The sequence below is a fragment of the Mchenga conophoros genome, linkage group LG15 (assembly GCF_057382185.1).
Source record: "Mchenga conophoros isolate Kocher_MC1m ecotype Shallow Benthic linkage group LG15, M_conophoros_male_GT1.1, whole genome shotgun sequence".
Classification (NCBI taxonomy): Eukaryota; Metazoa; Chordata; class Actinopteri; order Cichliformes; family Cichlidae; genus Mchenga; species Mchenga conophoros.
Window position 1 is genome coordinate 33,528,297 of NC_140540.1, and position 17,783 is coordinate 33,546,079.

Genomic DNA, 17,783 nt, shown 5'->3' on the forward strand with positions numbered 1-17,783 from the left:
CACAGCCAGTCATTAATTTCCTCAATGCATTTATCAAGAGCCTGTACAGGGCCTCAGTAATATATCTGTGCTTATCTGCATAGCTATGATAGTTTATTTTGTTCTTTATAATCTGTTCCAGTGGGAGCATGTAAATGTTAAACAGAAGAGGTCCCATGATGGAACCTTGGGGAACTCCACATGTGATACTTGTCTGCTCAGATGTGAAGTTACCTATTGATACAAAGTATTTCCTGTTTTCTAAGTATGTTTTGAACCAGTTTAGTACAGTTCCTGAAAGACCTGCCCAGTTCTCCAGTCGTTTGAGTAATATGTTGTGGTCAACTGTATCAAATGCTGCACTGAGATCCAGTAAAACTATAAGACTGACATTTTTCCACTGTCTGTATTCAGACATGTGTCATTAAACACTTTGGTCAGAGCGGTTTCAGTGCTGTGGTTCTGTCTAAAACCTGACTGGGAGGCATCATAGCAGTTATTCTGTTTTAAGAAGTAATTGAGTTGTTAAGAAACTTTTTCAATGTTCTTACTTAAAAATGAAAGATTTGAGATCAGCCTGTAGTTGTTCATTTGTGTCTTGTCAAGATTGTCCTTTTTCAGTAGAGGATTAATTTCAGCTTTTTTTTTTTTTTTTTTTTTGTGCTTCTGGAAACACACCTGACATTAAAGAAAGCTTGACGATCTGTAACAGGTCTGACTCCAAAGTCTTTGAGACCTCTTTGGAAAAAATCTGTTGGCAGGACATCTAAGCAGCAGGAGGAAGAGTTCAGTTGACGTTAAATTTCCTCCAGGTCCTTGCTGTTAATAGGGTGAAACTGTTTTATGGTGTTTAAACAGTTTTTCGGTGGACACAGTACATATCCTAAATCTGCTGTGATGTACCGATTGCTTGTCTAATCTTTTGAATTTTGTCTGTGAAGAATTTGGCAAAGTCATTGCAGGCCATGGTCGAATGAAGTTCAGCTGCCACTGACACAGGAGGGTTTGTTAGCCTGTCAGCTGTTGCAAATAAGACCCGAGCATTATGACTGGTTTTGGTGACGATGTCAGAGAAGTAGGACCTCCTTGCACTCCTCAGTTGTAAAATATAATTGAAGTTTCTCTTTATAGATGTCATAATGAACCTGGAGTTTTATTTTTCTCCAAACAGTTCGGGTTTTAGAACACATTTTGTGTAATTACAACAATATGTAACTTATGACCTGGTTGCATAAAGAAAACGGACACATGCATGGCCTTTTGCCACGTTCTATGGGAACTGCAGAAGTCATCTATGGACTAAAGCATTGTTTAACTGTAGCGCACTCTAGTGGACAAATTTGCACCGCTACTATGGCAACTGCTTATCAACAATCCACCGTAGGTCCGGCGGTAGAAATGTCTCAGGCTGGTGCGGAAACCCTGCTTAAAACCGTAATCGGGCACATTGTGCACGAGTGCAGGCTGAGGGGACATGCGGTGTCGGAGACGCTGGCAGCTTTTATGGTCGGTAAAACGAAGTAAGCACTTAGTCGTTAAGCTAACGCTGCTGCTGCACACGTTCACGATGTTCTCAAACATCCACAGGTGTCTGCTGTGGTGCTGGACCCAAGAAATGGCTTTAATGTTGACAGGACCCTTACTAAAGATGATGTTCAAAAACTCGAAGAGGTGAGCTGCTTTATTTCTTTTTCTAATTGGTGTTAGTGGTTCTGAAAATCACTGTGTATGTTTGAGTCGAAATTCTGTTCTGTTACAAAATTAGGAGGTAGAAGGGGGCTTCCCATGATGCACTGCATTTCTTCTCCATTTAGTGAGGTTATGGGAGAAAGGCCAAGAGTCAGACGTTTCCATTTAACAGGAGGCAACTTCAAACAGGGAGTGGCAGCTGCGCTCTCCTCTTCTGAGTCCTGATTTTTTTTAGATCCTGTTTTTGTTTTTTTGTTTTTTTTTTTGTGGCTATTTCATTTACTTCTGTAGTTTCTGTTTTGTTCCCTTGTCTTTGATTTCTCTTTATGACTACTATTGTATGGCAGTAAAGCCCATTTTTATTAACATATATTACACTTGTTACACTTGTTACTGCTGAATCTGAGTTCACCCCTTCTTCTTTTGGTGTAAGACTAACACAAGCAATGATGGTAATCTATTCAGTTCAATTTATTTTTATTCATACAGCATCAAATCACAACAGAAGTCGCCTCACGATGCCTTATATTGTAAGGTAGCCCCTACAATAACACATACAGAGAAAAACCCAACAATCATATGACCCCCTATGAGCAAGCACTTTGGCGACAGCAGGAAGGTAAAAATTCCCTTTAGCAGGAAGAAACCTCCACCAGAACCAGGCTCGGGGAGGGACGGCCATCTGTTGCAACCAGTTGGGGTGAGAGAAGGAAGACAGGATTAAAGACATGCTGTGGAAGAGAGCCAGAGATTAATAACAAATATGATTCAATGCAGAGCGGTCTATTAACACAGAGAGAGTGAGAAAGGTGACTGAAGAAGAAATACTCCATGCATCATGGGAGTCCCCCAGCAGCCTACACCTATTGCAGCATAACTAAGTGGGGATTCAGGATCACCTGGTCCAGCCCTAACTATATTCTTTAGCGAAAAAGGAAAGTTTTAAGCCTAATCTTAAAAGTAGAGATGGTGTCTGTCTCCCGAATCCAAACTGGAAGCTGAGAAGAAGAGGGGCCTGAAAACTGAAGGCTCTCCCTCCCGTTCTGTTTTTAATACTCTAGGAACAACAACAAGTAGGCCTGCAGTGCGAGAGCGAAGTGCTCTAATAGGGTGATATGGTACTACAAGCTCATTAAGATAAGATGGGGCCTGATTATTTAAGACCTTGTATGTGAGGAGCAGGATTTTGAATTCAATTCTGGATTTAACAGGAAGCCAATGAAGGGAAGCCAAAACAGGAGAAATATGCTCTCTCTTTCTAGTCCCTGTCAGGACTCTTGCTGCAGCATTTTGGATTAGCTGAAGGCTTTTCAGCAAGTTTTAGGACATGCTGATAATAATGAATTACAGTAGTCCAGCCTAGAAGTAATAAATTCATCAACTAGTTTTTCAGCATCACTCTGAGACAGGATATTTCTAATTTTAGAGATATTGTGCAAATGGAAGAAAGCAGTCTTACATATTTGTTTAATATGTGCGTTGAAGGACATGTCCTGGTCAAAAATGACTCCACGGTTCCTCAGTGTTACTGGAGGCCAAGGTAATGCCATCCAGAGTAAGCATCTGGTTAGATACCATATTTCTAAGATCTTCAGGGCCGAGTACAATAACCTCAGTTTGATCTGAATTAAGAAGCAGAAAATTAGAGGCCATCCAGGTCTTTATGTCTTTAAGACATTCCTGCAGTTTAACTAATTGGTGTGTGTTATCTGGCTTCATGGACAGATAAAGTTGTGTGTCATCAGCAAAGCAGTGAAAATGTCTCCCTCTGCAACATGTCTTCCAGCTGTGTCTGGATAAACTCACAGAAAAGTGCAGCCCATCCCTTGACACTATCAAAATGCAGGTGTGCTTTGACATGAATTATACCACGAAATGTAAGTATAACTTCATTCTGATTTTATGTGGCACCAATACATGTATGTAATGTATGCTAAGCTTGCTCGAGGTTGTTCAATTTTTTTTATTTTTTTTTTTAGATTTATTTTGCTATACAACATCTGTCTAGTCGTCTACAAATGCCAATGACCAATTATTAGCATCCATCTAGTTTCATCTGCTTATCTGGGTTCGGGTTGCAGGGGCAGCAGTCTAAGCAGAGAAGCTCAGCCCTAACTCTCACCAGCTACTTTTTCAAGCTTATCCAGGTTACATAATCTTTTCAGCGTATCATTGGTCTACCCATGGTCTCCTCCTAGTGGGACATGCCTGGAACACCTCACCGAGGAGGCATCCTAGCCAGATACCTGACCCACCTCAGCTGGCTAGTTTCGTTGTGGAGGAGTAGTAACTCTACTCTGAGGCCCTCTCAAATGACTTAACTCCTGTTTCTAAGGGAGAGGCCAGCCACCCCTTGAAGAAAGCTTATTCCTGTCACTTGTATCTGCAATCTCATTCTTTTAGGCCCTACCCAGAGCTTGTAACCATAGTGATGAGACTGTAGATTGACAGGTAAATCAACAGCTTCGCTTTTACAGACCAATCTTTTTCAGCAGTAGGTTTTCAGTACGTATGCAAGGAGAGGACGTAATGCTTTCCATGTCTTCATGTGCAGCTGCTTTGTAACAAATAAATGGCATACCTAGTGCTGCAATCAATAAAATCATCACATTGTTGCAGTCTTGTCCTATTTGTAGCAAAAGTGTTGCTTTTTGCCATTATATATTTTTTGTTCTTTACAGATCAAAGTAGGCTATGCTAAGTTGGTTCATTTTTGTGTCAACCAACGAGTCCAATCAATTGATAACCACTGTTGCATTTCCCATTATCTCCAACTTGGGTTTTATGTTTAGATGAGCTGTCTAATGCATAGAAAGCCTGGATGTGTTAAACTGCAGTTCAGCATAGCCATGCTGAACTTGTTTAACAGAGGCACTAGAGGTCATAAACCCCGATCTTAAATGATACATTTCCAGACTAGTTAAAACGTGTGTTGGTCAGCTTAGAAGCTGATTATCTGAAGCTGTCATATGTGGGTTTATTTAGTCATGTTTGTGCTATTGCAGTGCTCTATTTGAGTCACGTACAGACTTCAGACTGCAAAACCTTGCCACAATGACTTTTGGTGATGACCATGTGTGTTTGTGTAGGTGAGTTTCTTGAGGATATCCACCAGTCAGAAGAGTCCAAGCTGAGTCCACTGTGCAGAGAGATCACTGACAACAGGGTGAAATCAAGGAAGGAATTGGATGGCCTTTACCAGAAAATCACCACTTATATCCTGCAGCGCTCTGCTATGGGTTCGCCTACAGATACCAACACTATGGAAGAGGCTACAGGTCTCATACTACTTTTCATTGTTCCAACTACAATGTCATGTCTGCATACTGAAAATGTAATGCCACGTTACACCAAAGGCTGCGCTACTAATTCTAACCCCAGATCATCCAGACAGCACTTTCTGCTATTCTCAGTGATTCTCCAACATATGTCTTGTGAGCTGACTATGAACTTCAAAACATTTCTGATGAACCACAAGTCTGTTCATATTATGTAACATCAGACTTCCAGTTAGAAAGATCAGGTTCTGAAAGGGAGCAAATTGTCAGCAGTTTTCTGAATGGAATCTCTTCTATTCACAAAATAAATGAACAATTTTACATAATATGGTGCAGAGGTTCCCGGGGGGGTATAAAAAAAGAAAAAAGAAAAAAAGAAAGCTTGGACACTGGCTTCACCTGCACAAGTGCCGAGGTAGGTCTCTGCGACAGAATTAGTTTCCCTTGCATCGGCAGCACGCGCTGGGTTGTCCAAATCACGGACAAACAGTATCCCACATTCTTTATTTTTAGTTCACAAACACTTGTTGTAATAAATAACTACTCCTGACATTTTGGAGATGTTAGCTCTTTACAGTGGGGCAAAAAAGTATTTAGTCAGCCACCGATTGTGCAAGTTCCCCCACCTAAAATGATGACAGAGGTCAGTAATTTGCACCAGAGGTACACTTCAACTGTGAGAGACAGAATGTGGAAAAAAAAAATCCATGAATCCACATGGTAGGATTTGTAAAGAATTTATTCGTAAATCAGGGTGGAAAATAAGTATTTGGTCAATAACAAAAATACAACTCAATACTTTGTAACATAACCTTTGTTGGCAATAACAGAGGTCAAACGTTTACTATAGGTCTTTACCAGGTTTGCACACACAGTAGCTGGTATTTTGGACCATTCCTCCATGCAGATCTTCTCGAGAGCAGTGATGTTTTGGGGCTGTCGCCGAGCAACACGGACTTTCAACTCCCGCCACAGATTTTCTATGGGGTTGAGGTCTGGAGACTGGCTAGGCCACTCCAGGACTTTCAAATGCTTCTTACGGAGCCACTCCTTTGTTGCCCGGGCGGTGTGTTTTGGATCATTGTCATGTTGGAAGACCCAGCCTCGTTTCATCTTCAAAGTTCTCACTGATGGAAGGAGGTTTTGGCTCAAAATCTCACGATACATGGCCCCATTCATTCTGTCCTTAACACGGATCAGTCGTCCTGTCCCCTTGGCAGAAAAACAGCCCCATAGCATGATGTTTCCACCCCCATGCTTCACAGTAGGTATGGTGTTCTTGGGATGCAACTCAGTATTCTTCATCCTCCAAACACGACGAGTTGAGTTTATACCAAAAAGTTCTACTTTGGTTTCATCTGACCACATGACATTCTCCCAATCCTCTGCTGTATCATCCATGTGCTCTCTGGCAAACTTCAGACGGGCCTGGACATGCACTGGCTTCAGCAGCGGAACACGTCTGGCACTGCGGGATTTGATTCCCTGCCGTTGTAGTGTGTTACTGATGGTGACCTTTGTTACTTTGGTCCCAGCTCTCTGCAGGTCATTCACCAGGTCCCCCCGTGTGGTTCTGGGATCTTTGCTCACCGTTCTCATGATCATTTTGACCCCACGGGATGAGATCTTGCGTGGAGCCCCAGATCGAGGGAGATTATCAGTGGTCTTGTATGTCTTCCATTTTCTGATGATTGCTCCCACAGTTGATTTTTTCACACCAAGCTGCTTGCCTATTGTAGATTCACTCTTCCCAGTCTGGTGCAGGTCTACAATACTTTTCCTGGTGTCCTTCGAAAGCTCTTTGGTCTTGGCCATGGCGGAGTTTGGAGTCTGACTGTTTGAGGCTGTGGACAGGTGTCTTTTATACAGATGATGAGTTCAAACAGGTGCCATTCATACAGGTAACGAGTGGGGGACAGAAAAGCTTCTTACAGAAGACGTTACAGGTCTGTGAGAGCCAGAGATTTTCCTTGTTTGAGGTGACCAAATACTTATTTTCCACCCTAATTTACGAATAAATTCTTTACAAATCCCACCATGTGGATTCATGGATTTTTTTTTTTTTCACATTCTGTCTCTCACAGTTGAAGTGTACCTCTGGTGCAAATTACTGACCTCTGTCATCATTTTAGGTGGGGGAACTTGCACAATCGGTGGCTGACTAAATACTTTTTTGCCCCACTGTATATAGTAAAGTTACAGTGGGATACAAATAATATCCGGCCTGTCCTACCACGATTTGTTTCCCCAGTTCAAATCAAGGACAAACAGTATAACACAGTTGTTTATGTTTTTGAACCCATTTTGCACACAGAGGCATTTTTTGAGAAATGTATTGATAGCAATGTTGAATATTACACAGGAAAAAAAAACAACTACACGTAAAATAATTACACCGTGACGCCTCTGCCTTTCTAAATGGAGGGACAGTAACTGCGTGTGTATACGTAAGCGTGTAAAACCTGAAGATAGACAAAATACTGTTAATCTTACTATCTGCCATTCTGCAATTCATCTCATGTAAACAACGTGGCGCACAGCGTGACATGAAAAAAGGCACCACTCGACTAACTCTGTATTCCTTGTCCACACGTGAACGCAAAAAACGGCGTTTTTAAAAAAAAATCTGTTTTCAGTGATTCGAAACTCCGTTTACGTGTGGACGAAATGTCCAAACGCGTAGAAACAGCTGCGTTTTCAAAAATACCCGTTTAAGTGTGGACGTAGCGTAAAAGAGTTCTGAGATTATTTTATAACTACCTGTAATTTATTGCAGTTTACTTGTATTTGCTTAATTGTTTACTAAATGTTTGAGGTGTGAAATAAACCGCAACGGAGTTTGAAAACAAAATATGGGTGTGTGTGGTTGGAGGATATGTTTGTGCGGGGGGGGTGTTTAGTTGGTGGGGGGGCCCGAACATTTTTCTTGTAAAACAATGGGGGGGCCCAGCAAAAAAAATTTTGGGAAACACTGATGTAGTGTAACAATTAGCCATGCAGTGAATGATGGTGGTGGTGGTAATAATGATTATACATGCAGTGTGTCTAACGTTTGACTTCTCTTCTTCCTTTGCCATAGCTGTCCTGCAGAGCGTCTTCCCTCAGGCTGAACTGGGAAACTTTCGAGTGGCCTTAAAGAGAGACCAGGAGCAGCAGCTCAAAGAACTCACCATGATTGTTACTGGGATCCGACTCTTCAACAAAGCCAACAAGAGGGGTGAAGAGGAGGTTGACATCCATGAACTAAGTACAGTTTTTATGCTTATTTTTCACTTTGCCAGCTTGAGATTGATTGTTAGAAGACCTCTACTGTAGATTTAGCTCAGTGACTGTCTCTTTGCTATTTGAAATTATAAGCAGTCGCATGCAGTTAAAATACTTTTAAAAACATTTGTAGGCCGACCAACAACATTGGCCGACAGTTCACCAAAATGAAATGAAATGTCTTCATGAACCAAAAAGTCCAGCTGTTTTCGTTTCAAGCCTGTAACACTATAGACCTTGCTCCATAATGGTGGTTTGTGAGTGTTGTACGACTGGGCAGAGGGGAGGGAGAGGGGACACCTCTGCAAAACGCAGTTTCAGTTCAGCAACATCCACTCTGTAAACCTGTGACAATCTCCCCAGTGTGTGTAGCTTTGCCCTGAGGGTTAGAACGTACACATCTTTTTTTTTCTTGGTTGGGCTTGGACCTTTTTTGCAGTTTTCTTTAATCAGGTTGACAACTTAAGTGTCCGAGACATGAATGAAGTGTCCTGGTCAGTCAGTATCTCTTTCGATATGCCGACTCTGGAGATGACCTGAAACTGTGTCTACACGACACTCTTTGGTAAAGTGGTGCACAGCAGCATTGCTTCAGGTTATCCTGTTGCGTAATCCACCAGAACTAATACAAAGTGATATCCCTCTGCACTCCAGTGAAATGGCTTCATGGTATGTGGCTGCAGAATGTGTGAAGTGATGATGAGGTGGACCCAAAAGGAGAGAATCAACAGACGTGAAACTGGGACTTCACAAAAACAGAGCCGTTTTATTCATAGATTGCACGAAAACACAAACAAGGAGATAGGACTAAACTAGCAAGACAGTTAAACTCGGGAAACTAAACACTAGGAACCTAAAACATGAAATGCACATATGGGACAAGACGGGCTGGTGAGAACACACGTGGATGCACATGACAGACGGGGGAGACAAAGAATAAAGCACAATGAGAGGAACACGTGTACAGAAAAAGGAGACAAAAACATAACGACTGGACACACAGAGGGCGAGGGAGCTATATGCACAGAAACGTAAACACAGACAACAAGACAGATTCTCACAGGAGGCACAAAAAGGACCTAGCAGACGAGAGACTAAACTGGGAACACAAGAAAACTCAGAAACATAGAAAGAATAAACTCAAAACGAACTAGAGAAACTTACATCATCATTATAATACAAAAACACAATAAACTCAAAATGCTGGGTCCAACACCTAGAATTACAAATGGCCTGATGAGGTTTGCACCAGTGTGCTCAAACGGGACGTCCATTAACAGGAGTGGGTGCAAGGGTGCTTTTGGAAAGGGTGGCTGGTTCACCAGCTGACATTCTGGGCAGGGCGCACGCTATTGGTGCATGTTTTCCTGTGTTCTCCTAGTAGTTTTCTATCTGTTTCCCAGTTTAGTTCCTTAGCTTCCCAGTGTCATAGTGCTTTGATTTTAGTTCATATTTCTAGTTCCTCGCTTTTGGCTTTGTTTGTTGTATGATTAAAGAGTCATTTACAGCCAAAATAAAGCTGCCACTTTTAGTTCTCACCCTTGCGTTTATGAGTCCTGCATTTGGGTCCTACATCCTGCCTGCCACACAGTGAGCCTTGACATGTAAAGGCACTCAGCCTGGTCTTGTAGCCAGTTGAGCTGCTGTTGATGCACCAACACCTGCTCCCAATGCATCAACTCCACCACAATATCTGCCAGCGTCACTCAACTGCGTTAGTCATAGGCCCATCATCCCACAACTGGATTTCGGTACCAATCGTGACAAAAAGATCCAACGCACTCAGCATCACAAAGTAAGTGAACGTTTTTTTGTGGTGCTTCACACTCTTTAGTTTCTGCAGGCCTCCAGCTGCCTCCTTCAGCACAGCACACAGCTCTGGCATCAGGTAATTTTGTCCAACTCAAATAGGGGAGGCATGATTGATGATGGAGAGCTGCTGACCACACCCTGAATCTATCACTCCACCCCTCCATTGCAGCTGAGCCACAAATCACACCCCATTACATATGCATATGTGCACCTTAGATGTTGAGGGTTTCTGTGGGGAGGTTTAACTGTGGACAGTACTGTTTTAAAGAATCTGTCAGGTTCAGCCCCTGACACAAGTTGTTACATCAAAAGAGGAAACAAACAGGTTACTCACAGGGCTGGGGGAGGCTTCAGGCTCTTACCCAACTCCACTCTGTCAGGCCTCTTTCCAGTGGTGATGGCAGCCAGCTCCAGCATCTCCCACATGTCAGCTTTGTGTTCTGTGTCCTGTGCTGTCACAAGGCTATCACGCCCTGACTCGGGTCCTCTCTTCTCTCCAGTTCTCCTCCTCCTATTCTTGCTTTCTAGTTCCCCTGCTGGATTTTCTCTTCCAGTCTTTCTTCAGCCTACTCAATCTTAATTTGGGGCATGATAAAGTCCAGCTGAATGTATATAGATTCACAAAACACACAGATCTAACAACAGTGATATTTATACCTTTTTGTGTTCTCCTTGCAGTGCCTGCAGTTCTTCAAGAGGCTCTTCCAGTCACCAGTAAAAGCATAGCAAATGAGCTGTGTGTGACACAGACTTTGGTGTTCAAGTACACTGTTGTGCTGGAGAAGCTAACAAGCTCTGATGTTCAGCTGGGACATTCTGACATGCCCGTTATTCTCCTCAAACAGGCTTTGTACAATGCCAGACAGCATGAAGTTTTCCTAAAAATGTTACTGGTAAGGTGGCAGTAACTTTAAACAAAATGTTAAAAACATGGTATTTACATGAAGACTACACCTGTTATAACAGTGATATCAGTCATTTAATAATAACAATAGTACCAACTTTTAGTGCTTTGCAAAAGTCTTGAGCTAGGAAAAAAGAAATGGGTGCAGTAATTAATTGAAACATGTGTACTACAGTATATTAAGACAGTGTTTTAAGCTGTGTACACACTGAAAGCTATTTGATCACCACATGATCATCATGAAGCTGACCACTGGGTGACTGGCCTGAAAGTTGAGCGAAGTTTATCTTAGGTCACGCCCACTTTCTGACTGGAGAGGTTCACCCATAGACGGCTGAAGCCACTGAATGTCATTTGTATGATCTCTCGTAGTGAAATCACTACAAAAAGCATCCAGTGCGTACATAGATAAAAGCAAAAACTGATTGTATAATTCTGAATTTAAAAGTCGGCAGCATTTAAGAGGATAAATAAATTTTTCCAGTGGGCGACTATCACGGACTAATGTGAAGTGTGTATCAATTAAAGCAAGATGCCTGTATAATTATAGAGTAGTGGTAACAACACAACATGAAGTGTACATTTTAAATACACTTATAAAATAACTGCATAATACTTTAACAATAACTAAACTAACAACCTTAAATTGCAGCTGAATAATATTGTCAAATAATAAAACTGAAAAATATTTTCTACCTGGATGTTGCATCCTGGGTCGAGCGCTTTAACCAGCTGTTTTACCAACCATATGGTCACAAAAGTGATGATCAGGCTGAAATAATTGAATACTGTTATTTCAGCCTTAGTCTCATTTTGGTTATTGAGTATTTTTTCCTTGAGATACTCACTATTAAAAGTTTGGACAATAAAAAAGCACAAAACGAAACAAAGCATGCACAATGTTTTGTGTACGCCCATTGCTATTATTTCATATGTACCACTGGGCATTTTAGGCTATTTTCATCTTATTTAAGGTGATTTTTTTTTTTATATTAAAATATTTAGTGAAATATTAATTTTCCTGTACCACCAGGCTGATGCAAATTCATGTGCTAAGCATGTTGAAACCCTGCTGAGTGACGTCTCATCACAGATGAAGATGCTAAAAGAAACTGTGCAGTCAAAAACAGCAGTACCAGCTGCAACAGTTTTCGTAAGTTGCTTTGTTTTGAAGTGTTCTTAAGTTGTTACAGTTAATGTCTTTTTATATTTCATCTGAAGGAATAGATGGAAGTGTGTACAAGATTTTCTTTCTCCTTGATTCTTATATTTGTCTGTAACTAGAGTCTTTATTTTGTCATTTCTCATTATTCAAGATGCTGTCAAAGTTATGGTTTGAACTTCGGGATGAGGGTGAGTTCCTGAACATGCTCAATAAAATCATGCTCAGACTCCAGCCCTTCTCTGCCTCCCAGGCCAGGATTTTCTCTGAAGCATATCTAGAAAGTCTGTTGGAGGACTCAGAGGTGAAGACAGACGAACAGAGAATGCTTGAGTCTTCAGGTATGGCTTTGGTCACCCACAGAAACAAAACTGCATTTTCCACAAGAGTTACAAAAAAGAGAAATTAAGATCTATGCTTTTGCCAGTCTTAAATGTGGTTGTGATTTATTTTGTCTTTCAGATAACTGCGTTGATCCAGCTTCCCTGAAGACACAGGAATGGCTTTTTCCTGAAACAACAGTCAATTTTGAGGAAATGCCCCTACAGTATAATGGATTCTGTGGCTACACACTTGTAACCAGAGATGGCCTTCTACTTCCAGGTACGATTCCAGTGTGATGGTTTTTTGCTTAGGTAAAGCACATTTAGGTGTGTGAGTAAAGGTGTCAGCTTTCTTTAAAAACACTCATGAAGTTGCAGGGAATTATGAAGTTGTTCTCTGAATGGTCACAAAGGTGGTGACCAAAGCCTCTTCATAGCTATAATTATACTGCCTTCCTGATCCCATCCATCCATCCATCCATCCATCCATCCATCCATCCATCCATCCATCCATCCATCCAGAATTTAGGCTAGTATTGTAATTAAAATGTTATATTATAAAATTCAAAAATGGAATGCAGTCAACTGTGTCTGAGACACCTTTTAGAAGCTCTAGTTAAGAATGTGTAATGCCTTTGATTTTCCAAGTATAACGTTTTATTGTTGATTGTGAAGTCACGATTATTCCAAACTGGTGAGTGAAGAGGACGAAGCTGCTGACTTGGTGCTCAGTCATGCTGACAGAGTTGATGCTATAACATATATATATATATATATACAGTGATGTGTGTTAATAGTCTGCCTACTAAATATAGGTTTGATAACAGTATGTCTTGGCATAATGCTTGTTCAAGTTTGTAACTAGAATGAATCAGATTTAGGTTTATTGAACCAGGTTCAGCTGGACAAAGGTAGTGATATTTGGGGTGGGGTTTGGAAGTCATTTGCCTTCTGTGGGTGGTTGGAGAGCTGTTTGAATGGTCACCTAACATGTGTAATACTAATGATAGTCTGGACTCTCTTACCTGTCTGTAAAACTTGCTTTTGGCCTTAAATGTACTGCAGCTATTTTCCACAGATTTGTTGAATTTGCTGTATTTTAAAAGAATGCAATCCCTACAATCTACGTAATATATTTTACAAATCGTGTTTTTCAAGTATTTATTTTTTATTTTATTTTTTTATTCCCTACACTTCGGTTGAGGGATCATATGATGATACTGCTTTAATTGCACAGAATCAGTATAGAAATAATATCAGTTGTTGATCATTCTTAGTAGTCTGTGGGAGCACTGTTTGGCGTCACTCATTAAGACCAGGCTGAATGCTAACAACGTGTTAATTCTCTCCTACATGTCAGCACATCAGATTTTTCCACCTATGACTAACTAAATAAATAAATACTGCAGTATTAGGTTGACACTGATTTACAGGACATGTACCTGTTTTTGCAGCTGGACTGTCTCTTTCACAGCCCTGAATTTCTGAACCAGAGTATTAAAATTAATCATAAAGGTGATATACTAAGATTAGCAGCAGACAACTTGAGTAAAGCTGTCCATCAAGTAAGCAGGCATTCTGTGATTGTTGCCACTATGATGTTATTGGAAAGCATAAATGGTGGGGATTACCAATAGTTTTTAAGTACAGTGTTAGCCAATACAAGTCTTTGATGATAAGGCTAATATGAGTGTTTATCTTAGTGAAACTTCTCACCTGTGTAATTAGATACATTAATCGGTTAGTTAACTGGGCACTCAAAGCACTTCATCACATAAGACTTCATAGAAGCACTTTTTTCTATACTTAAGCACCTTGTCTAACATTCAGTCTCCTTCTCTGATGGGTGGATCAGGGGGAAGATTGTTTCATTAACTTCAAATTAAATGAACATAGAGTAGATCAAAGGGAGGCTGTAGACCAATATTATATTAATGTTTATCTCTTGCAGGTAATCCATACATCGGAGCCCTGAAACACAAGGAGAAGCTCTATGTTTTTACCTCCAAAGAAGCTGCCATGAAGTTTGCCCTTAGTCCAGACAGCTTTGTTGCAGAGGTTGCAGAAAAAGCCAAATACTCCCCTGAACTCATTCAGCTCCTCAAACTCCACCAACAGTTTTCCTGTATTAGTCCATACTCTGATGTGAGCAGACTCTCACAGGTAACTTTCTAATAGCCACAACACACACTTCAAAAACATTTAATGAAATTCACAGGAGCTTTTAAAACTTTCTTATGTTTGGACAATCTGTTGGTAGTAACTGATTTCAACTTTTGGTTTGGCAGACCCAGCCAAGAAAGGGTTTACCGGTGAAGCCAGGTATAAAATGTGAGTGTGGCACTCAGACTGAAATTCACCCTGTGGAGAAAAACATTGTCAAGTCATATGAGTGGAATGAGTGGGAGCTTAGACGAAAAGCTCTCAAATTGGTGAGACACGTTCATTTATTTTTCTCACTTTGTAGTCTGATGTGTGCTAAGTGTTGAAACCTATAGTAATACTTAACGGTGTTATAACTTAAAAGTATGACATTTTCTACAAACAGCGTTAGGTAATATATTAAACTTGGGTTGCTTGTAACCTTTTTCAGAGAGAAGTGTTTGTCATTCATTTAAAATGTACAATGTAAACTGTTCTGTTTTTGAATGATTCATGAATGTGAAAAGACTTATCAGCAGTAGCAGAATATCAAAAGTCACAGAACAGAATAGTAGTATTGGAACAGTTGAGAGGCCACCCTGCCTGGAGCTGTCCAGTGGATTGCACAGATTTGTCACTTCCAGACAGGTTCAGCCCGTTTAATCACTTTCCATAAGAAAGCCACAACTCAGGGTGGAAAAAGCCATAAAGTAAGCAGCGGATCATGGCCTAGACTCGGCATTGTTTATCCCACTCAGTGAGTCTACAGGTTAGATTAGTCTCACGTTTGTGAAAGGCATTGGAGGCAGACAATGGAGATGGAGAACCTCAGGAGCCCACCTGATGGTGACGAAGACCCTCAGGAGACCCTGGAATTCTCTGTCAGCCACGGTCAATTCTGACTACCTTCTTTCTGGCCCATAAAAAGGGAGTAAATGGGCTAAACCTTTCTGGAAGTGGCAAATCTGTGCAATCCAACTGGACGGCTCTAGGCAGGGCATGGAAGTAAGTGTCATGAACGAAAACAAACGCGCATATGCAGGGTGGCCATCCGACGCTCACAGTTATAGTAGCTTTTTGTTTGATGTGTCCTGATGCTCTTTCTTTCTGTCTCCATGTTTTACAGTTTTACAATTTGATGTGGTTTTATCAGAAGTTACATTTTCCTTCATAAGTGTCTTTTCTGATTGTGCTTGGATTATCTTTTCAATTATGTGCTATAGTGTTGGATTGTTTTTTTTTTTCTTATATAATTTTCTTGTGTACTTTATGATAGAACTTCATAGACCTCATAGCACCTCAATGACATGCAGAAATGCTCACATTTACACGTTTTAGCAGATATTAGTTTACTGTACATTTATACTTACTATAAATGCAGTAAGTTTATAGTAAGTATTTTAAGTGCTTAAAGTCTTTGTGTGTATGTTTGTGTGTCGATGTGTAACTTTGCTGCTTTTATTAAGAATGAATATGTTAATTTCTTGGAACAAGGCGTCCCACGGCAGCCTCAGGTTCATCTTTACCTGTACAGCTTTTGTCATTAACAACCCTTCTCTAAATGAACATTGTGCTGTCTGTGTTCTGAGCCTATATCCAGTGAGCTGCAGTTCTCTGGGAGAAAATACTTTGTTGATATTAGTTATCAGAGGAGAATGGCCTAATATCTTTGGGCTGGACAGGAACTCTAATAACCACTTATTACATCTAATGAATGCAGAAAGGTCTCTTTGAACACATCACACTTTGAATCTGGTACAGTATGTATGTGCTCAAAAAAATTATCGGATAGAATAGAATAAAACAGACACGATAGAAAATAGCCTGGTCTGATGAGTCTAGATTTTTGCCACAACATTTGAATGTAGTGTAAAAATGTGGTGTAAACACCATGAACAGGACATTTAAGGCCAAACAAACAGACTGAGAAAAAGCGCATACACCAGGGCTGTTGCATTAATAAATGCAGGGAGATAAATCAATGCAAAAACACAACCTTCAACTGTGCAATATTTTTTTTTTTCTTTTTAGCTGTGCAATATTCTTCTTCTTCTTCTTTTAACTGTGCAATATTTCCAAGGAACCGTGCAATATTCTAAGGACTGAATCACTGTGTGTATTCTCACTTGTTCATTCTGATACAGTCTTGTACATACTATATTTTTTTTCTTTGTTTAAAATTTATTGTACAGATATACTTCTTTTTCTTAAAAGTGCCCTTTTTTTTTACTTGTACTGAACGGGTTTGCATACAGTTTTCGTTGTTCGAAAGCACACTGACAGTAAAGATTGTGGTTCTGGAAACCCTGATCCATCTTGCCTTGGATCAGCAGCCCAGGTTGCTCCTGGTGGTGGTATAATGGCATGAGGGATATTATCTATGCATACTTTGAAGTCCATTAGTAGCAACCAAGCATTTTTTTAAATGCCTGGGTAGTATTGTTGACCTTTCCCATCCCTTTATAGCCACAGTGTAACCACCTTCAGATGGCTTAACACATCCTGTTACAAAGCTTAAATCATCTCAAAAGGATTTTATGAACATGACAATGAGTTGTCATTGTAGCACTGAAATGGGCTTCACAGTCACCATCGCAGTCCAACAGAGTACTTTTAAGAACTTTTATAGTGGATTATATAGGATAGGATTTCGAACGGGATTTTCATCATGTATGTGGAAGCCAATGAATGTGTAGCAGCTATGTGATGCTATTGGACCAAAATCCTAAAAGGATTGTTTCCATCACCTTGTTGAGTATATGCTACAAGAACTGAGGGAGTTATGAAAGGCAAACTCTAACCTGGTACTAGCAAGATGTAACTAACAAAGTTAACTGGACCTTACTGTATTACAGTGGTTTCAAGAGTTGGGTTCTGTTTTGTTTGTGTCTCAATGCACGACTTTATTTACTGACCTTTCATTTCCATGCTTCATATCTCTAGGCCAATCTTCAGACCAGAGTTACCGTTTCAGTACAGACTGACCTGAGTCACATGAGGCGGGAAAATGTCACTCAGACCTGGCTTCCTAAGAATGCTGCCTGTCAAAGCAAGAGAGATGGTGCAAGCCAAGTGCCTAAACCTCAAACCTTTGTAGCAGGTCTGAGAGGACAAAGGGGTGCACATGTTGTCAAAGCAAACCTGACCAGATCTGTGGATGATTAAAGAGAAATAGTTAACAAAATAAAAGTTGATGTAAGAATCTTCTTGTTGTTTTTATCCTTTTTCTT

General features: G+C 40.5%; 1 protein-coding gene across 2 annotated transcripts; it reads left to right on the plus strand.

Annotated features, from left to right (window-relative positions):
- The first annotated feature begins 1,328 nt into the window (after window positions 1-1,328).
- Window positions 1,329-17,759, plus strand: cfap206 (cilia and flagella associated protein 206). 2 transcript variants are annotated; one of them, XM_085247418.1, is made up of 12 exons: window positions 1,329-1,485; window positions 1,567-1,650; window positions 3,455-3,545; window positions 4,758-4,946; window positions 8,026-8,193; window positions 10,701-10,915; window positions 11,960-12,079; window positions 12,243-12,429; window positions 12,551-12,691; window positions 14,363-14,574; window positions 14,700-14,843; window positions 17,497-17,759. In XM_085247418.1, the coding sequence occupies exons 1-12, from the start codon at window positions 1,333-1,335 to the stop codon at window positions 17,716-17,718; spliced, it is 1,926 nt and encodes a 641-aa protein (XP_085103544.1). In that variant the 5' UTR covers window positions 1,329-1,332; the 3' UTR covers window positions 17,719-17,759. The 2 variants fall into 2 exon arrangements, with proteins under 2 accessions (XP_085103544.1, XP_085103545.1); XM_085247419.1 differs by lacking the exon at window positions 17,497-17,759 and having other exon boundaries at window positions 14,672-14,809.
- The last annotated feature ends 24 nt before the right edge of the window (window positions 17,760-17,783 follow it).

Coding starts and splice junctions, on each gene's coding strand:
- cfap206 (XM_085247418.1), top strand. CDS start 1,333: ATGGCAACTGCTTATCAACAATCCACCGTAGGTCCGGCGGTAGAAATG. Junction 8,194..10,700: donor GGTTGACATCCATGAACTAA/GTACAGTTTTTA, acceptor TTCTCCTTGCAG/TGCCTGCAGTTCTTCAAGAG. Junction 10,916..11,959: donor TTTTCCTAAAAATGTTACTG/GTAAGGTGGCAG, acceptor CTGTACCACCAG/GCTGATGCAAATTCATGTGC.